This window comes from Sceloporus occidentalis, unplaced genomic scaffold, assembly GCF_023333645.1.
Source record: "Sceloporus occidentalis isolate IW3139 unplaced genomic scaffold, rSceOcc1.0.p SCAF_58, whole genome shotgun sequence".
Lineage (NCBI taxonomy): Eukaryota > Metazoa > Chordata > Lepidosauria > Squamata > Phrynosomatidae > Sceloporus > Sceloporus occidentalis.
Genome location: NW_028317038.1, coordinates 1,747,939 through 1,770,383, shown reverse-complemented (window position 1 = coordinate 1,770,383; position 22,445 = coordinate 1,747,939). Strand labels below are relative to the sequence as shown.

Here is a 22,445-nt window from a genome sequence, read left to right as displayed (position 1 = left end):
CATATAAACACAAGACCCTTCTATGCTGTTCCTTCATGTAAAGGACAGTTGGAGATTTAGAATAATATGGATTGTGCAATGCAGATATTTTTTTAAATGCAGTAAAGGCAACTGGTGTTCCATCCAATCAAGTAGTTGTAGGCATAAATCCCTCTGACGCTATTGGTCATTCTAATATTTGTGCTAGGTTCAAATACTTGCATAAGCACTAATGTATATCTGTAGTGATCACATGAATCAATACCTCTTCTTTGGATGGTTTGGCACCAAACACAAAAGAATATAGTGGAATTCATAACACAAACACTGTACTTTTTGGGGTTTTAACAGATTTTCTCTGACCAAGAGGGCCCAATTACTCTCAGGATTACAATGAGATCTTAAAGCAAGGTCACACTTCTTTTCCTGCAAGAGGACAGCAGAAAGGATAATCATTGTCAGTTTGGTAGGCTGCCTGAAAGCTTAGGGGTAGGAAGCAGGATAGAGAACTTGAAATGTGTTTTTTAAAGAAATAATTTTTTTAAATGTTGCTTCTGTATTAAAAGCATTTTACTGGCTCTTTAACATGAAATAAAACAAAGCACATCTGTCTCTTCAAAGTTCAGATTTCCTTTGGTTTTCTTTTGAATTTCTGTCTTGTGTTTATGTAGCTTGAAGTCTATATCTCGTGATGGTCATTAACATAGGTTTAAATTTTAAAATTAAGTAATTCTATATAATATATGCCCATAACTCAACACACACATCTACATTTAAGACCCCCCCCTACCAGCTTAACTACCTTTGCAGGCTCATCCCTTGTTTTTCTGCTCCCTCGGACTCCTCAAAAGTTGCCTACTTCTGAGCACCTCACTCCACATATACTGCCTGCATCTGCGCACCAGGGAATGACATCATATCCCTGCTTAGAATCAGTGTGCTGGGACTAGAGATGGAAAGGTCTGGGGGGGGGGTGGAAAAACTGGGGGGGGGGCAGGTTTTTTCCAAAGCCTTTTTTGTTGTTTTTTTTTAAATTGAAACAAAATGGATTGTGGAATATCTTCTTTTATAATGATAAATGGCCTGATTATAGGCCACAACCTTAAACTTTGGTGCTATTTTAAAGAAAAAAATTTTTTTTTAAGAAAAAAATACATTAGTGGAATGATAAAACAATATTTTACCTAATGAACAGGAGTGCATGTATCTTAACATTTTTGGTATCTATTATGCAGTAAGTCCTGCTTTTTACAGGATATGTTATATACAAACAGTAATTTGGAAAACCAATAGCCATTTTAAGGTCCCCCATTTAATTCATAATGCACCTTATAGATATGCTTTATGCCCCCCTAGATATTCCACTCTGACCTCTAGATATGCTTTATGCCCCCCCCTGATATGCTAATCTGACCCCCAGATATGTCAATCTGCTTCCCAGATATGCTTTATGTCCCCCAGATATGCCACCCCCCCCAGACTTACCAATGCATTTCAAGACTTGACCACCATGCACCAGACTCCCTGGTGTCTAGTGGGGGCAGCTGGTGGACGTCTGCGCGATGCGTGTATACAAACTCCACTGCTGCCTGGCACCTCTTATGGGGCTTCCATGATGGAGCGCCAGAATATCATGTCACGCCAGCACCCGGTCATAGAAGACCCGGCGAAAGTAGTAGCGGAGGTTATCTGGGCGCATCGTGCAGACGTTCACCAGCTGCCAGAGAGGAGGATCCAGGTCCCCTGCAGCGCGATGCTGGCTGGTACTTCGTTCCGTCATAGAAGCCACGACAGAAGAGCCGGATAGCGGCGGAAGTTGTCTGTATGGCGCAGATGTCCACTGGCTGCCAGAGAGAAGGATCCAGGGCTGCGGGGGACCTGGATCCTAACCCTGCTGCTTGCCCGCAGCAGAGCTAAATGAGAGGAAAAAAAACACCTGCCTGACACCCAGAACTGCATGTTCTGCGTCAGACCCTGATTATAGGCCACACCCCCTCTTTAAAGACTTAAATTAAGGGGAAAAAGTGCAGCCTATAATTGTGCCAATATGTCATGGCATTCAAATTATATTACATGAAGACCTTTATGAAAAATGTAACATCCAATTGGCACAAATAATAGCATCATTTGCAATTGATGCTAAAATGCAAATCTGATTGGGCGATTGTGATCGCTCTCCCAGTCCAATTCATGTAGGAGGATTAGAGGAGATCTTTTGTTTTTTGTGTTGATGGTTTCTTCATATATTTTGTTGGATTTTAGGGAAAGGGTGGGTACCTGTTCTCATGTATAGTTGAAATGTTCTTAACATATACAGACCTTGTTGTTCCATTTGTAACAAAAATTAAAGTTTTAAAAAGCAAATCAATTTACTATTTACTGAATAAGCTGTACTTTTATTTCAAGCATTAAACTTTTATATACACTGCATTTGATGTTCCCAGTGTAACAAAATAATTTCACATTTATAAAAGTATTCCAGAGTATCAAGACCTCCCCCATTCCTTCAGCCTCAGCCTAAAGCTCCTTGTCAGGGCCCTCAGCCGATGTTCAGAGCTACAGGTCGTGATTCTGGTTCGTCAGACTCGGAGAAGGGTTGGAACCTAGAGGAGCCTGAATCTCCTGAAGATTCTACCCTATCTGTGGTCTTTAGAAGAGCTTTATGGATAAAATCTTGTTCTACAAATAAAGCCTCCAAACATCATCTGTGTAGCATTCCCTTCTCAGGTAAAGAGTTGCCTGGGAAGAAGCTGTTTCAGATTTTATTTCTTCAGGGGAAGAGGCTGACCTACTTCCACTAAGTAGGAGGACTCAGACACCAGAACAGCGTGATGCCAGAAGCAATGTGTTAGGGGCAGGCTGAAGGGATTTTTCCATCAATGGGCTCAGGTATCTTTAGATGGTTGGACTCTGGGAATCATCTTCAGAGGATACAGTCTGGAGCTTATCAGCACTCTTCCAGTGTCAGCTGCCCCTTCAGATCCTTTTCCGAAGGAAGGCGCTTCAAGATCTTATCCACGACTTTGTGAGGAAAGAAGCTTTGATCCCTGTGCCCCCGGAACAAAGAGGCATTCCCATGTCTTTGCTGTTCCAAAGTCATCCAGAGATTTCAGGCTAATAACAGATCTTAAGTTCTTGAAATGTTTTGTGTCTTACAAAAAGTTCAGGATGGAGTTAATAAAATCAACCATAGAACTTCTGTCCCAGGGAGATTTCTGGGCTACTCTTGGCAACTCCACAAGATGCGTCTTCACATCCCCATCCGGAAAAGTCTAAGAAGTACCTACGTGTAGCTATTTATTCCTCTGGTGGTATTCTTCACTTTCAGTTCCAGGCCCTCCCCTTCAGTCTTGCTTTTGCCCCAAGGGTTCTTACCAAGGTGCTATCAGAAGTTTTTCTGAGGAAAGAAGGTATCAAGGTGGTCCCCTATATGGATAATTGGCTTCTAGCAGCAAACTCCCCAGATCTCCTGACACAGCAAATACACAGGACTGTGGATTTGGTGTCCAAAAGGATTTGATATCCAGAGCTAATCTGTCTATAGAGAGTACTAAAGAGATAAGAAACCAAGCCGGACCTGGTTTTTCAAGGGCCTTTTCTCCATCCAAACGCCACGTACCTCAAGTTAACCGAGTGGATTCTGAAAGGGAGGCTGGTCTCTCCGAAGAGTTTGCTGATACTTAAAGAGTAGGAAGCACATTACTAATCTCCGGTATGATAAAATGTGGAAGAACTTCTGTTCCTGGTGTTCGAGCAACCATCTACAAACGGATGAAGTCTGTATTAGCAGAATCTTGGACTTTCTGCAGTCACGTTTTCATAAATGTCTGTCTCTAGCCACCCTGAAGGTTCATGTTTGCAGCCCATATTTCTCTCCTGAACAAGCAGTTGGCTATGCACCCTTGGGTTAGTCATTTTATGAAGGCCATTTCCAGACTATGGAAATCTAGTTCTCTCTCATCTGACTTTTCCTTCCTTCGAGCCCCTTCAAGATGTTCTCATCAGGATTCTGACCTGGAAGACTGTCCTATTGGTGAGCTTAACATCTACTAGACAAGTAGCTAAAATTCAGTCTCTCCCCATTTTACTGCCTTTTCTGCTGGTAAAGGTAGTTTTGTGCACCCCTCCGGAATTTCTACCCCAAGAATTTTCTCCATTCCATCTGCAGCAAGAGATTGTACCACTATTTTATTTGTGCAGTTTCTAAGAATGACAAAGAACGCCTGCTCCACTGCCTAGACGTCCGAAGATGTTTGGATATATACCTGCAAAGAACTGCTTCCTGGAGAAGGTCATCCAGTTTATTCATTTCCTTTTCCAGAGCCAGGAAGGGTCTTGTGGCCTCTAGAACTTCCATAGCCAAATGGCTGGAGAAGAACCTCCCTCAGGCCTTAAAGCTCATTCCGCCCGGGCTGTCGCAACATCGTGGGCTGAGGCTGCTGGGATTCCCCATTGATCATATTTTCAAGGAAGTGTCTATAAATTTATCAGACATGATAATTTGGAGTCATACCTGATAATTTATTTTCCTTGTCACTTCCCGGTAGCAACTTTTTTGTTCTTCCTAAAAAGATTATTTTGTTCTAAATGTTTGATTATTTGTATTCACTGAGGGTAAGGGGCAGGATAGAGTCCTCCTTCTGACTCAGGGCAGGAACAAAAACCTGCAAATTACCCCTCTCCACTACCCCCCAATGTTTTTTTTCCTTCCCTTAACAGGTAGGAAAGAATCTGCTCTTGGAAGACATTCCTAAGAAGGCATTGGCTAAAACCAAGCACTCTGCACAGGGGAGAGATGTGTATTCATAAAGTTTGAAATGCAGGTCACATTTCTTTACACTAATACCAAAGAAGGGTTGAGTAGGGTTAATCCTATTAGTAGCTAGGAGTAGTAGTGCTGATGGGAAGTATCAACCTTTCAAGTATATACCTGCATCTATCCCAGGGCTCACTGCCCTAGCTGAGGGAAAAAGTATATAGAGCCATAATAGCATTGTAGATATTTCCCTTCAGGCCACAGGCTTCCAACGTTTGTCCCAAGAAGTCCCATCTGACCCTGTCAAATGCCTTCTCCGGATCTAATGACCGGACCAAAGTAGGGAGAGCTGAACGATGGGAGACATCAAAGATATCAATTACCCTTCTAATATTATGTCTGGCCATTCTACCGGGCATGAAACCCGTCTGGTTTTGTCAGACTATAATCCGTTTAATTCTTGTAGCCAAAATAGCTGCGTACATTTTTACATCTCCATTAAGAAGTGAGATTGGGCGGTAATGTGATAGGATCTCTGGACCTTTTTAGTCTTAAGTATAGGGACAATGTTAGCCCTTAGCATGTCAGCCGGGAAAGAGCCGCTCCTGATCACCTCGTTAAAGGTCATGACCATCCTTGCCGCTAGCAGATCCTTAAATATTTTATAAAATGTATTACTATATCCATCCGGGCCTGGTGCCTTGTTAATTTGTAATTTGTTTATAGCCTTTTTTACTTCCTCTAGATCAATGGGTTTGTTAATTTCCTCTAATTGTTCTGATATTTTAGGAATCTTTCTTTTGGAGAAGTATACTGGGGATGTTGGGGGATGTTCTGAATCTTTATTTATCGACTTATATAAAGTCTTATAATATTCATTAAAGGCTAATCCCTATGAGTTCTAATTCTCATAGACTGTTTCTTTCCCTTTAGTTTATTAGACAGAAGTGTATCAACTGGATTACTTTTATAATACCAGTTAATCTTCAAGTAGTGTAGTTTTTTATTCTTTTCTTCAATCTTTATTGCCCAATAACTTGTAGAAAAAAGAAAAAAAACCATAAAAACATTGGGTATTTCTAAACTCAAGACAAATAATAGGATCTATTTAGCATGTTTTTTCATTAGCTTTTTTGGATGAGTAAAAGTGAGAAAAAGTGTTTTTTTTCAATTTTTCATCATATTTTTTTTTATAGTGTATTAGATATGATCAAAAATGGTATATGAAGAAAGCCCTTCTTGTCCTACAAAATCCCAACATATAACTTATGTGGGTACACTACATGGGTGAGGAGAAAATTACATCTAAACACGAGCACCGCAAAAGTGCCTCGGTCCCAAAGGTAAAAAAAACAGCCTGGTCATTAAGGGAGTAAAACACCCCAATGGAAAGGGGAGATGTAATGGGATCTCGTAAAATGGTGAATGCTAATGTTATTAATGAAGATTGTATTTAAAATGTTTCGTTATCAAGGTTTTTCTTTTATATATATATATATCTTAAGCATATATTTCTGTGGCAAAGCAGCAGCAGTTGTTTGTCCCTTATTAAAATAACCTTTATTCCCTCATCAGCTGGTGAGGGCTCTACACAAGCAGCTATATTCCAATTTTCAAAATCAATTTGAGTAATTCTTAGCATTAGTGCTGGGGGTCATTAGCCCCCATTGCAGAACTCTTGCCAATTTAGCACCGGCGCCGACATTAAGTGCATCATGTGCCAGGAGATGTTTTTGCCTGAACACATTGTCTGTACAATAAATAGCTGTGGGTGGAGAAAGGGGCAAATTCAGTATGAAAACATTTTCATATGCATATGATGATATGATTGTCACTTTAAAAGTGCTCTTCCACTTGCTTATTTTTTTTTGGATATCTATTAAATAATTACTGTATATTCCTCTCTTGTATGAATGCTAAATGAGCTTATCTTAGTCTTAAAAGACACTGCTGTTTTTCTGTAATTTGCTATGCAAATCATTTCTTATGGGGACTCTTAAATCTGCATTGAAACCAAGCTAAGCTCTGCTCTGCTTACGAAGTGTGCTTGTTTCAGCAATGCTCTGCAAAGCAGTGTAACATACAGCACGGTTGCTAAGCAACAGTGGTAAGTACATTAACCTATAAAGGCTGTTTTTATGGGACATATGCAAATTACATGTATTATTCTTACTTTCCTTCCTTCAAAGCACCCTAGGTGGAAGAGTATCTTTATTCAGTTTATATAATGTAGAAAGTTGAAAGAAAAAAAAATGTATAGGTGACGGATTTAAAAAAAACAAAACGATCTTGCCGTCCTAGATGGGACTGTCCCTCATAGATAGGGACAAGGGACACTTGGGAGATATGGACTACTGTGTGTTTGCCATTTGAAATCTGTGTTGCGTGAACACATCCACATCTCATTTCCTGTTCTTTAGTTTTTTATATCGCATGAACCTATTTTTATTTGTGTCTAAGTATATCTAGTCAGAATAGTCTTACACACGGACAGTACATAACGATACCTTGACAAGTTTTTAGTATTGACTGTAGGCGGAGTTTTGTTTAACATTCAACGAACATTAGTTTTAGGGAGTATTTACCTCCCCATATTGACAGCTCTTGGCTCCCTTCTCGCACACCGCACACGGTTGGTATACAACTTAACGATACATTTCGGATCTGGCGCGACTGATCCGATTACCACAGCGTTGTCAGCTGTCAATAAAGCCTATTGAATCGTTAGCCGGATGTTTACAGTGTGGGGCCGACCCTTTACATGACACTGAAACGCATGTCGTCACTTCCGGAAGGGTTCCGTTCATGGCCTGGATCCCGGAGGTGAGAAACCTGGGGTATCAAATGGGAGGGCGGGGGAGACGGAGGTATTGATGAGACTACCGGGATTGGTTGTTTTCTGCATGGTGATTCGGGACAGCTCCTTTGATGGCGATGACAGATCACAGCTGTGTTGTTCAGTGTTGTAGTGAGTTGTGCTATGTGACTTGCCAGATCAAGTTATGGTGAGTGAACATTGGTACGGGCGCTCGGCGTTTCTGCATATAAAGCTTTCTAGAACACATATGTTTTGCGGGAGAGATCTGTATACCCTTCCGCATCTGGAATCAACGTTGTTGACGGATATGCAAAATGTCAGCTTTGTTATTGACATTTGCTTCCGCCCATTTTATTCAACTGCTTGATATAGAGGTTAAAATCCGAATTCTTAAATATGACACATGTTGTATTGGCCCGGCTACCGGTGCACGCATAGATGCTATGGGTTGTGGAATTACTGACTTCACATGTAGATCCGATCGTGCAGTGTTACTTGTGTCAAATCCCAGCTTATGATTCAGTGTGCGGCAGAAGAATGCAAGCATTGTTATAAAGTAGGCCTCATGTGTGTCTTTTTATCCTGCACCTATACTTAGCGTGTGCAGACCATGTTCATGATTATTCACTGTGAATACTGACCCACAAGTCTCCATTCATCTGCTTGTGACTCCAGTGATGCATGTGACAGAAGAGCTCTGTATGGAGAACTTGTTTCATGTGTCATGTTTTCAAGCTCTGCTGGAGATACAGTGTGCTTTATATGAAAGATGCACAGTACTACTTTTGTTTGCCAGTATACTCAAGCTCTGTATAGTTATATAAGGACTCAAAATTGGAGACTAAATTGGTTGTGAGCACAGTTTACTTAACAGTGTAAATTGGCTGCATGCATGTTTACTGTCACTGACAACCCCGCTAAAGAAGAACGCAGAGGTACTTTAATATGCATCCTTCATAATATGAGGTAGCTGTAGCAGCCCTTCTCTGTGGTCCAATGATTCTTTCCACCGATTGGCTGTTTGAAGCAGCTAATCAGTGACAGGAAAGGGCTCCCATTGAAAGCTATAGGAGCACTTCCCATGCATGTGAACAGATGCTGGAGTATATCACATGCAAGGAGATGTGTCCAGCCATGCACATCTCCTGCGCAGAAAATCGCTTAAAGGGGCAAATGCATTTGTCACGGGGGCACCTCAACCATTTAAATAGACCAAATGGGTATCGTATGCACTAAGGTGCATATGATGGCTTGAGTGTCCCTTTTAAAGTTGTGCAAATAACTACTGTATATACAAGCTTTTGGTGTACCACTGAGTAGTAAGTTCCACGATATCTTACAATTCATTGCCACAATGACACAAACACACTGATCATGTTTTAAACACACTCATGCAAACTGATGTACGCCTTACTCATACTGACCTCTCTTTACCTCTATATGCATGTTTATAGTGACTCCTCTGAGCCACACTGACAGACTCAAACACAAATACCACTCTCAGCCACAGGAACGCACATGTTATTCTCCTCCAAATGACACGCTCTTAAGTGATCTCTACGGCACCTACTTCCTGAACTATGATGGGGGAGTTATCTGAGACAATTAAAACCTGTGTCTGGAAATGTCGTTGGACCTACATAGTGCATTTTATTTTATGGGTGGGATTGGTGCCATAATTGTGCGATTATCCAAGTTATGATAGTAGTTACAAACTCTGTATGGAGATACCTTATCCCTTTAGCAAAGCAACCCAAATATATTTTGAATTACAATAAGGGGGGATACCAAAGGTGACCAAATGGTGTGGCAAAACAAAACAAAAAAAATAACAAACTATTTGCATTTTGCCACGCATAACAAATAATTAGTTTACTCAATAAAAAGTTTGACATCCAAAATATGCTGTTCCCTGGCAATTTTAGAAAATATTAGATGGATATTTTAAATTATCACTGATTTGAAGTGCAATAAGATATTTGTTTTTCTTCTGCCAATAGTTATAACGCAGAAGAAACAGAAGCACTCAAACATCCACCTCTGGCAACAAACCCTTTGCCTCCTCCCTGGGTGTTACATGAGCACAGGCTTGTATTGGTTAGACCCTTGGAAGATCAAAATAAGGCAAAAATAATTACTTTTGGGAAAGATTTGTAATCGCATCATATTAATCTATGACTTGTTCCTTATGTTTGTGCAAATCATTTTTAAAATATATCTGTAGATGATGTGGCAGTTGAATGTATGCATTGGTTATGGCTTTTGAGTCCAAATTAACACATTAAATTACCTTTTACCAGCTTTGCTAGGTCCAGGGCTAGAGCCTGTAGCAGATTCAATGGCAGTGGAGTAAAGACGCTCACACATGTATATACGTGCACACAAAATACATGTTTGTATCTCGCATCAGGTGCAATGCTAACCGGCAGATGTGCAGTGGTTGGGAGATCTGTGCCTCAATCTCTTTTATGGCTGCAGCTACAGCCACACAAATTTGGGATGCTCCAGGTTACTGCAGGCTGTAGTTTGGAGACCACTGCTCCCAAAAGTCTCCAGATTCTGGGCTATGGAGTTGAGATTCCACCCCAAGCGATGCAACTGCCTTTTGTAAGAATTCTTGTAAGAATGAATTTGTTGCATATTAAGTGAACAAAGTGTGTGGCTTTTGGTGCAAATCATGTTAAAAGACTGGCATTCCCAATTTAGCAACCAATAAAGTGCTGGAAAAAAAATGATAGTCTTTGTGGATGTATAATATGTCACATATCCCTCACATATTCATGCATGCAACAAAGGAAGCTTTTATAAGTAATCATTTAGAACATATTAAAACAAGTAAGGCAGCATACGTTGTTTTTATTGAGTTCTGTAATGACTCTTATTAAAATGCAGGGCGTTAATATGTTGAAGCCATTTTTTAAATTTTTTTTGTAATTACCGTATTTGAGAATTGAACAGTACAAAGCAGATCGGTAGAAATGTTACATCCCTGTAGGCAATGTGTTGTATAACCCAGGCAAACAAATGTGGAAATAGAAACATTTTGCTACATATAACTAAATAGTAGAACTTCTTGACAGTCATTTTTTTTCTGGCTTTGATCAAGGGAATTGACATGTTAAAATTTTTTTATATATATATATATATATTTTTTTATTTTTTTTTATTTTATTTTTACCAAAAGTCAAATTTTGTGCTTTCATCAGAAAATGCATACAGTTGGGCTTTGTAATATGTATTCTTGTATGGAAGGCATTAAAACTTCTACTACAGAACTTGTTTGGCAGTTCTGTTGTATATTTCTTCATCAGTACATTTCCTCTTTCTAATTTAGTGCTTTCCACGAGATTTTGGAAGGATGGTTTCTGTAGGAATTTTGCCTATTCATCCAGCAGAGAACTTGTGAGTTCATGCACTGATGTTGGATAAGAAGGGCTGTCTCGCAACTCCTTTCCAGTTCATCCCAAAGGCATTAGATTGGGCTGGAAACATTCCTCCGAGATTTTGGTCCGTGTGGACATGATGGCATCACACTGTTGCTGCAGATTTGTTGGCTGCACATCCATGACTTACAGTGAACTCATTGTCATGCTCAAGAAACCAGTGTGAGATGATGTGAGCTTTGTCATATGCTGCATTATCCTGATGGAATTAGCTATTTGTGTTAACAAGCAGTTGAACAGTTTTACCTAATAAAGTGGCCAGTGAGTGTGTGTGTGTGTATATATATATATGTATATATATATATATATATATATATATATATATATATATATATATATATATATTGCTGTATAATTTCCATTTATTTTAAGTATTATATATATATACACAGTAATATATATATATATGCAGTTGCTAATAATGCCTTGGTTTGTATTCAGCAACATCATCTGAGATCAGCAATACATTAATATATTAATTTGCCATGTTTTGTGGAGCCTGTGAAGCCACAAGCTGAACATGTACGTTTCAGAGATTACTTTAGTGGATCCATGTCCCACCTGGGGCAGTTTAACATCCTTCCAATTTAAATTACCCACATAAAACTGTTTATGAAAAGCAGACAAACCAGAGTTTAATTTTTGTGAAGTTGTCGCTTGATATAGCCATTAGAATACAGGAGTAATATTTTATGATTTCATGTTATTTTAATGGTCAAAATTTGCTTTTCTGTCAAAAACAAGGCCGTTTCTAAGCAACCCCAAACTTCTGAATAGTAGTGTACGTGTAATACACACACATACATACACATACATATTATAACAAACTGATCACCTCGCGCTCTCTCTCTTCCTAGTATAAATGGGAAATTTAGGGTACGTAAACATATAGTGTATCTACAATCCACCTTACCATTGGTTGCTCACCTGTGTCTAGCTAGGAGAAACGGAAATTTTTACTCACCGTAAATTCCTTTTTCCTTAATACAGTGGCAGTACGATGGGTAATGTTCTTTTCTTGGGACAAGCTGATCTAAAGATAAAAACAATTAAGTGCCCCGGAAGCCCTCCTCCTTACCCATAAAAACCGGGGCCGAACCGGAGGTAGACAGTAAGTAACAAGACAGACACCAAATAGCTTGCAAACATAATTTATTAAACAAGGGAGGGAAACCGGTACTGCCACTGTATTAAGGAAAAAGGAATTTACGGTGAGTAAAAATTTCCGTTTTTCCCAACATACAGTGGCAGTACGATGGGATATAGCAAGATCCCAGAAATGGGGGGGCCATCTTAAGAGACCACTGCCTGGAGCACCTTACACCCAAAATCCGCCGCAGAGGAGGAAAAGATGTCTAGCCGATAATGGTGCACGAAAGTGGAAAATGAGGACCAGGTAGCAGCCGTACAAATGTCCTCAGGAGAAGCTGCAGCTCTTTCAGCCCAGGAGGCCGCCATAGCCCGAGTAGAATGTGCCCTGATGGGCCATTGTAGAGTGAGACCACTAGAGTGGTAAGCCATGCGGATGGCGTCCACTAGCCAACGAGAAATAGAAGCCTTAGAAACTGCTGACCCGGCCGACCGTCCAAAAAATTTGATAAATAGCTGGTCCGAAGAACGGATGGAGGAGGTACGAGCAATATAAATCTCCAAAGCCCTCTTGACATCTAACGTGTGCCAAAACAATTCCTCCGGAGAAGAAGGACACGGAAAAAAAGTAGGAAGAACCAAGGGCTGACTAATAGTGGAACGGGAAATGACCTTGGGGAGAAAAGAAGGTTTAACATGGAGAACCACTTTGTCGTCATGAAAAATCGTGAACTCCGGAGAGGACGAAAGCGCCTGGATTTCTCCAACTCTCCTAGCCGATGTAATAGCCACTAAAAAAAACGTTTTCAGCGACAGAAACTTCATGGATACCTCCTCCAGAGGTTCAAAGGGAGCTGAACATAAGGCTCGAAGTACAACGGCAAGATCCCATGATGGAAACAAGGACCTCCTAGGAGGACGGCGAATAGTAGCGGCCTTAAAAAAACGTCTAATAAACACGTGAGAGGCCAGATCCGAAAGAAAAAAATGACTAAGGGCCGAGATCTGCCCTTTTAGGGTCGAGACACTCAGGCCCAAAGTCAGACCTTCCCGTAAGAAACAAATGACGGAATTGATGGCAGGAGGGAAAATGGGAAGGTGCCTAGCGGTGCACCATCGGAGGAACTTGGTCCATACCCGAAAATAAATTTTGGAAGTTGAACTCCTGACTGAAGTCAACAGAAAGTCTGCGACGTCCTTGTCCAAACCCTGGTCACTCAAAATCAGCCTTGCAACAGCCAGGCTGTCAAACGGAACATCTGAAGAAGTTCCAGGCGAAGGTCGATGTTCTCGAGAAGATGTGGAGAAATTGGAAGCTCCCAAAAGGTGATAGTCAACTGCCGGAGGAGGACAAACCAACCCCTGTTGGGCCAGTATGGAAGGATGGCCAAGACCCTGGCCTTGTCGTTTCGGATTTTCAGCAGAACTCGAGGAATCAATGCCACTGGCGGGAAGATGTAGGCCAACCGGAAATTCCACACCCTGGAAAGACCGTCCAAAAATTGTGGACGATCCCATCGGTTGAGGGATGCGAACACCGGGACCTTGCGGTTCTTGCGAGTCGCCATCAAATCTATTTCCGGAAGACCGAAGAGTGACATCAGAGTGGAGAAGGTTTGAGGGGTCAAAGACCATTCTGTCTGCGACCATCTTGCTCTGCTTAAATCGTCCGCGATTACATTGTAGCGGCCTCTGATGTGTGTCGCCGAAATGTCCGTCAAATGAAGTTGGGCCCACTCCATAATAACTGAGCACAGGATCTGAAGACTTCAGATCCGCGTGCCGCCCTGCTTGTTGATATATGCGACGGCCGCTGCGTTGTCTGATTGGATCTTGACAGCTTGACCCTCTATAAACGATCTGAAGGCCAGGAGAGCCTGAAGAATTGCTTTTAGCTCTAGGAAATTTGAAGAGCGGACAGCATCTACTGGAGCCCAATCTCCTCTTCGAAAAAGGGAGCCCAAATGGGCTCCCCATCCTCGGCCGGAGGCATCCGTGGTAATAATAATCCAACCTCGGGGACGGAAAGAGAGTCCTCTGGCGAGATGGGACGACTGCTTCCACCAATTCAACTGGGAGAGAACCTGGCCACTTATAGTGAAGGACGTTTCCAGATCTTCTTCTTGCCTGGACCAGTTCGAGAGGATCTGCCATTGCAAGGGACGAAGTTGACACCTTGCCCAAGGAACCGCTGGGATGGCAGCGGTGAGAAGACCCAGAACGCTCATAGCCTTCCTGACAGAGCAAATTGGATCTCTTTGCAGTGACGAGATCACTTGTTTTATCTTGAGGCGCTTGGAACGCGGAAGATAAACGCAAAGGGACATTGAGTCCACCAAAAACCCCAGAAAAAGAGTCCTGGAAGCGGGAATGAGGCAAGATTTTTTTCTTGTTGATTAACCATCCGTGGAGTTCCAGGAACCTCATAGTAGTGGAAAGGTCTGACAAAAGTTTCTCCCGGGAGGCCGCCATGATCAGCCAATCGTCCAGGTAAGGAATTATCGAGATACCCTGTTCTCTGAGATGAGCTGTCAAAGGACAAAGGATTTTCGTAAAAACTCTTGGGGCTGATGCCAGACCGAATGGAAGGGCTTTGAACTGGAAATGATGCACCCTGTGATTGACGCGCAAGGCAAACCTCAGAAACTTCCTGGATGCTTCGGCAATCGGTACATGAAGATAAGCGTCTTTCAGGTCTAAGGTGACCATAAAATCTCCCTCCTTTAGTACCTGAGTGACCGAGGTGATACTCTCCATCCGGAAATGCTGGTAGGGGATACAGCTGTTTACTGACTTCAGGTCCAGAACCGGACGCAAGGAGCCATCCGGCTTTGGTACCAGAAACAACCGGGAATAGACCCCTTGAAATCTTTGGTGAACAGGAACTTTCTCTATCACCGCTTTTCCCAGGAGTTTCATGCTTTCGGAAAAGAGAGTCCAATTTTTCCTTTCCAAAGGGTAGGACGAAATCAGGAACTGGCGGACCGGAGGCCGAAAGAACTCTATCCTGTAACCCTCCGAAATAATCTGACGAACCCACGGATTTTGTGTGGTCTGTTCCCAGGATAGGCCGAAGAGTCGTAGGCGTCCTCCCACTTTGCAGTCAGAATTTTCTTTTATCCTGCTTTTTCGGCCGCTCTTGGAATTTTTTATCTCCAAAAGGCCCACGAAAATTCTGAGATCTGGAGGATTGGAAGACGGGTCTCGGGTTCCTATAAGGATATCTGCGGTTTCACCTTGGCCTTCGATCCTGAGGCAAAGCTCTCTTAGTATCCGAGATCTGCTTAATAAGATCCTCCAACGGAGCACCAAACAACTTCTTACTCTCTAAAGGTAATTCACAAAGCGCAGATTTAGAAGCTGAATCCGCCGTCCAGGACCGTAACCAAAGGGCTCTGCGTGACACGGATGACAAGGCCATGTTCGTGGCTGAGAGTTTAAGGGACTCCTGAGCTGCATCCACAAGAAAATCGTTGGAAAGTTTTAAATTTTTCAACAGTTGATTGATCTCAGAATCAACATCATCCGCAAGACAATCTTGCAAAAGTTGAAGCCACATGTGCTGGGCCCTAGCCACTGCAGCACTCGACACTGCCACCTTACATTGAGCTCCTGCCGCCTGGAACACCCGCCTGCAAGAAGTCTCTGCTCTCCTGTCCATAGGGTCTTTGAGCCCGGACACTTCACCGATGGGGAGAGTAGTCTTTTTGGAGAGCTGGGCCACCTGTATGTCCACTTTGGGGGGATCTTCCCAAGAATATTCCCCCTGAAGCCTGAACAACTGCTTAAAGCGTTTAGAAATGAAGGCTCTTTTTTCAGGGTGCTTCCATTCCCTGGCGATAAGGTCATCCACTTTAGGGAGTACAGGAAAACCTTTAACCTTCCCCACGTCACCTACTAGGAGCATACGAGTCACCTCCTTGGTGAACCTACGGAGATCCTGGGAGGGGAAAATAATCTCTTCCTCCGAACTATCACTAGAAGAACTAGAGGACCGGGAGACCTCACCCGAGGAAAGGTCTGAATGAGAGGAAGACCTGGATCTCTTGCGCTTGTGCGTGGAAACCAACTTAACTCTCTCCTGAGATTGAGCTGCCGAAAATTGAAAAGCTTCAAAAGTTTGCGCCAAATTTTCCTGGAACCACCCGAGGAAGGATTGAAGGTCTTTGCGCTTCTCAGCAGCAAGCTGGTCAGCAGAGCAGGCGTTGCACACCTTTTTCCTGCAGCCATCCGGCAGTGGAGTAGCACATTCAGCACATGACAAATGCTTAGCTTTGGAAGTGGCCTTTTTGGGAGCGGAAGCAGGTCTTTTATCCTTATCCGGATTCTCTGATGGTAACGGACTAGACATCTGAAGAAAAATAAAAAATGTATATTAAAAATTTATTTATTTATTTATTTTTTTTATATATATTTTTAGGAGGGAAGAGGATAGGAAAGAGTCAAGATAAAGAAAATATCTTACCCTAACCTCCTCTGAACCGTGTGGGGGGGCTGGTGACACGGCTGCACTGTACTGACGAAAGCTCCAGCAGTCAGACAGGCAAAAGCGCTTAAATGCAATTTTAAAATTGCCGCCCTCCGGAAGATCAGATTCGCGCATGCTCAGTAGCGCGATCGGATCTTCAGTGGAACGCAACGCCACCCGGGCGTGCGTTCCACCTACACTGCGCATGCTCCCACTTCCTTGCTCAGAAAAGGAAGAACTCAGTACATCCTCCGTAACGCGGACCGCTACGGAGGGAAGCCTCTCTCTGCTCGCCACCCGGGGAGCAATCGGAGGCAACGAAGACCCCCAGGCAGCAACCTGTGCGCCTCACCAGATGCCGAACTCCTGTCCGGACCGACGAAACACCTGTCCGTCCCTGTAAGGGACAAGAAAAGAACTGTCTACCTCCGGTTCGGCCCCGGTTTTTATGGGTAAGGAGGAGGGCTTCCGGGGCACTTAATTGTTTTTATCTTTAGATCAGCTTGTCCCAAGAAAAGAACATTACCCATCGTACTGCCACTGTATGTTGGGAAAATACTATTTCATAATCTGGCTTTGTTTGAACATGAAGTACTGATTGTCACGTGTTTTTTTTTTTTTAATTATTATTTATTTATTATACTCCGTATATACCACATACTGGCACACCCTTTAAATGTTCGCTGACTCTCGAAGTTTAATGACGGTCACAGATTTTGTGAATGTGACAGTCCACTGGTCTTGCAGTCATTCGATTTTTTAAATATATTCTATCTGAATTATAGATTTTATTTGGGTATCAAGCAAAAACAGAACGTTATTTGATGTAATTATTGTTCCAGAGGGCTGTTCATGAGTGGAGCGTCGTTTATGAAATATGGATGACAAGGCATCTGTGGGGAAGATCAGCGTGTCCTCTGACTCGGTGTCCACCCTGAATAGTGAGGACTTTGTGTTGGTTTACAAGCAAGGGGATGAAATGCATTCTGCAAATAATGGCAGCGATGATGAGAAGACTGGATTAAAGGTGGGTATGAGTGGAGTCTTTGTGCATCAGCATGCAAAGTGACACGGTATATGTGATTCCTACTGGGTAATGTCATGAACAGAATATGAAAGAGTCCTCATGCTTTCTTAAAGTATATGTTATGTGCGTTTTGGAGCATGCATCATGCTTGGATGCAGTGTAATGCTTATTTAACTTGTGCTGGTGGTGTGCATTTTCCCAGAGATTGTCCTTTTCTTCTTTAGGTGTGTTTCAAAATCAGGACAGATTGTCTCTAGTAAACAGACTGCACCTGCCATATACAGAACACAAGTACAAAACACTTGCAGATCCTGTTCTCAGATGATTCTGTTTCAAGTCAGAACTTGAGTATAAATATTGCTTACACATTTGCTCTTATTACATGGTTATAACCAACATGGGTATTGGGCTGTTTGACCATTTTGACACCTATGACGGTGTTAAAGGGGGGAAAACGAATCCGAGAATAAATCAGATGCCATGAAGAGGTATGAAGCTTGGTGGCATTGACATACAATACAATAGATGTAACCAGTAGCATGGTTCGAACTTTATCCATTTTTATTCTTCAGTTGGCACTCATGTTTGGACCCTTTTAGTATATGTCTGTGTGTAGAACGTGTGTGTGTGTATGTATGTATGTGTGTCTATAATATATAATGCTCTAAAAAGTACCCCTTGTCTTATAATCAATGTCGTCTTATAATCATATGATCATATAATATGAGACTAAGCTCCAGATCCCCCGCAGCGCTGCAGACAGACAGACAGATCCTCATGTCTGGTAACCTCAGCTGTTGCCGGAACTTCCACCGGGGCTTCTATCACTGATCGCGAGCAGGAGCGGAGGTTGTCTACGTGCGTCACGCAGACCTTCCCCGGCTGCCAGAGTGGCAAATGGGGGTATAAGGCGTTTCTGGAGGCAGAGTGGCATACAGGGGGTTAAAAGGCATTTCTGGAGGCAGAGTGGCATATAGGGGGTTAAAAGGCATTTCTGGAGGCAAAGTGTCATATAGGGGGTTAAAAGGCATATCATGGGGCACTCTGCCTCCAAAAATGCCTTATGCCCCCCCCATATAACCCCCCCGAGTTACCAGTGCTTCTGACTCCGTGGGGGCAGCGGGTGGAGGCCGGAGTTAGTTCCGCCGGGGCTTCTATGACGGAGGACCCGAAGGTCATATGACGCCGGTGCTCCGTCATAGAAGCCCCGGCAGAAGTACCAGCAGTAGTGGGGGTTGTCTGCATCCATCGAGTAGACGTTCGCAGCCGGGGAAGGTCTGCGCGATACGCATAGACAACCTCCGCTGCTGCAAGAGCTCGGTGATGGAGGCCCTGGTAGAAGTGCCGGCAGCAGCTGGGGTTACCAGACAGGAGGATCCAGGTCCCCTGCAGCGCTGTGGGGGATCTGGATCTTAGTCTCATAGTCAGACCTCTATTTGATGTCTGATTATAAGATGAGGGGTATTTTTCAGAGCATTTGCTCTGAAAAAAACTAGTCTTATAATAGAGCAAATACGGTAATATTCAGGTTTTGGGGGTCATCTTATAATCAGGGTTGTCTTATAATCAAGCAAATACGGTATATCCCAGGGATGCTTACTTTGTGGCATATGAATGTTTGACTTCTGGTAGTCGTAATTAAAACAAATGTATTTTGTATATTAATCGTGTCTGTAGATTGTGGGCAATGGGAGTGAGCAAGAACTCCAGAAGGAACTGGAAGATGTTCTGATGGACACACCAGGCGATGACCATAATCAACATGTAGACGACTTGGAAAGAACTCGCCCTGATGGACATGACCAGGATGAGCCATCAAATGAAGCCTCCACTACATCGTCTTCTATAAATCCGTCCTCTGTTGGCCTACAAAAACAAGACATGAGTCTCCCAGTGAAACCAGCACAACAAGGTATTACTTAACATACTAGTGCGTGGCTAAAAAAAATAAAATATTAATGATCTGTCGTGCTGTAAATTTCCACATGCTGTAGGTTATTAGCCACATAAAACTAACATCCACTCGCTATTTTTATTTACAGGTTAGCCTGATTGCTTTCCTTTAAATTTCAGAAATGGGAACTGTATATAGTTAAAAGTTAGAGAAGTGTTCTTTTGGAATGTTAGCTACAGAACATAGATGCCCATCTGTATTCATTTTGTATTCTTTAAATAAAACGTTCTTGTAATCTGGCATTATTTCTACTGACAATCCCTTTGTCAAGTTGAGTTTATCATGCTTTACCTTAAGCTATTTGTGGATTGTTACTTCTATATACCGCAACAGTTATCTCTTCATATATAAAAGTCTTGTCATTGTGCAAATTGCTGGGCAACAACAATTGCTTCTCGAAAATCATCGCTGATGTCTTTCCTCCTTGGCATTGTGTTAACACGCATCTGAATGCTCCAGACTAGCAAACTGCAAAACTTTGGCTTTCACTGAAATGAAAATTCACATGACTGTACACTCTCAAGACTAGAATTAGTGTTTGTTTTTCAGATAGCGGGGACGAGCCTGATTTGTTCTCTCCAGTGCCTGATGAAGACAGTGTTGTATTCAGTAAGCTCACCTATTTGGGTTGTGCATCGGTTAATGCACCACGTAGTGAGGTAGAGGCGCTCCGTATGATGTCCATTCTACGAGGACAGTGTCAGAACTCTTTGGATGTCACCCTCTCTGTTCCCAATGTGTCTGAAGGGACAGTTCGGTAAGATATTTTTGTCCCTTATTACATGTGACTCAAATTTACATAATTTGAAGGTGAAGCATTTGTATATTCACTTTGCTTTTATTCACTTAGCCTTCTGGACCCACAATCAAATACAGAGATCGCAAAATATCCAATTTACAAGATTCTCTTCTGTGTCCGAGGGCATGATGGAACTACAGAAAGTGACTGTTTTGCATTTACAGAGAGTCATTACAATGCAGAGTTGTTCAGAATACATGTCTTCCGCTGTGAGATCCAGGAAGCGGTAAGTTAGTGACCAAATAGATTAATGGTCATTTTAACCGGGGGCCTAATCACTAATTTTTGCCCTTAAGAAAAAATGTTGTGTTGTGTTGATGGATTTTTGTTTTGTTTTTGCCATGTTTGTTCTCGAGCAACAAAATTGGGGGGCCTTTTTCTTAATTCAGAATGACATTCGGTGGGTGTTCCCAAAGGAGGAGGTCCCTGAAACCTTCTGGACTTACCTTTCATTTTTGGACTGTCCCCCAGAGTATGCCTGTGGCAGATGATAGGCACATGCAGCCCCCGTGGAGCAGGACTGAATTTCCACCACAATATTATAGAAACTTTCATATATTATACGTATTGTACAGTAGCACCACCAATATTTATTTATCAATGCAAAATAATAGATATAGAAAGGTAATAAAAAAAATAACGAGATTTGGCTGGTAGTAAAAGTGGGCAACTGTCTTGGTAAACTCTACTCAGGAACTAGTAATCTACAGTTTTTCCAATCCACCCAACGGGAGTACATTTTCTTCACTAAAATAATAGGTGAGCAATGATCGTTCATCTCAGCCTCTGCTAAGCTATCTGTCGCTTTCTCAAACTCCCATCACTCTGTAACTGCTGCTACTGAACAAGTTAAAATAGGGTCCGCACACACATATCTAATGCTTGTACCTTCTCCTTGTAAATGCTGATTCATTTTCATCATTTGTACGAGCATGAGAAACAAATGCAGAATCTAGTGGATATTGTTACAAGACACACATGGATTCCTGGATTTGTAATAATTTTGACCTACTGATTAGGTAAAACTGTAAACTAAGAGGTCGGTCGTGGTAAGGAATAGTTGTGTATGATATTGCAGTGCCACCTCATATCGAAATGTTCTCTTTAAAAAAAAAATATTTGATTTGAAATGTAATTTTAAATATACTGGTTTGCTATCTCTTAATTTAGGTGAGCCGCATTTTGTACAGTTTTGCTACTGCATTTCGACGCTCAGCCAAACAGACCCTTCTGTCTGCACCTATCCCACCGCAGACCCCTGACAGCGACATCTTTTCTTTCTCTGTGTCGCTTGAGATCAAGGAGGATGATGGCAAGGGCTATTTCAAGTAAGGGCTTTACAGACTTGAGATGTCATTCCAGCACTTAAAAGCTGCAGATACTGACATTTCTGTAGTGGATCCTATTAGGAAAATTCCTTATTCGGCAACTTAATCATCTTTTTGGGTTTTATTCACCGAAAGGAGAGTTGTGGTTTCAGCTCCCTCGCTTCTCTTTTCATTATGAAGGGCTAGCTTTGGCAGGTTTCTCCAGCAAGGAAGGCTGAATTGCAGAATTCAATGGATGTATTTGGACCTTGTATAACAAAATTTGAAATCTTAACTCTCCGGTCAACTCTCCTTTTAGCGTTTTAACTAGTATCTATTTATAATTTGTCTTCCTGATAATTGCTTTTCTTTGATTTACAGAAATGTAATCACCCCGTATTTCCCCCACTAGGATATACACATATTTATCTTCACATAAGATGTCTGTCATATTCCTTTTTACCTCTCTATTTTTGTCCTTAATGTATGCAACTCCTTTGCTGTCAAGGTCCCAGGTGAACTCTTAACATGAATGATTACCAGGGCCAATCCCAAGTATTTGGTCCCTGGCTTTGCATAGGTCAGGGGTGTCCAAGTTTTTTCTGCAGTGGGACACTTCATCAGAATTGTATACGTGCGAGGGCCGCACTAATTTTTCACTGAGAGAAAATATGGCCTTTAATAAAATATGCCGATTAAAATAAAGTAAATGACACAAAACCTTTACTTTTCCTCTCACTGATTTCTGGGCCTACAAATTCAGGATTCTGGATAAGTAAAAATAAAATAGTTCTATTTATTTTAG

The 22,445-nt window shown here is 42.1% G+C and overlaps 1 protein-coding gene across 1 annotated transcript in view; it reads left to right on the top strand.

Moving 5' to 3' along the window:
• The first annotated feature begins 17,430 nt into the window (after positions 1 to 17,430).
• Positions 17,431 to 22,445, top strand: part of LOC149287610 (rab GTPase-activating protein 1-like) — a 68,635-nt gene continuing 63,620 nt past the window's right edge. Inside the window, exons 1-5 of the mRNA XM_089492648.1 lie at positions 17,431 to 17,580; positions 19,258 to 19,492; positions 20,084 to 20,291; positions 20,385 to 20,559; positions 21,504 to 21,661. Of these exons, the coding sequence (XP_089348774.1) occupies positions 17,431 to 17,580; positions 19,258 to 19,492; positions 20,084 to 20,291; positions 20,385 to 20,559; positions 21,504 to 21,661 (926 nt within the window). The remainder of the gene's footprint in view (positions 17,581 to 19,257; positions 19,493 to 20,083; positions 20,292 to 20,384; positions 20,560 to 21,503; positions 21,662 to 22,445) is intronic.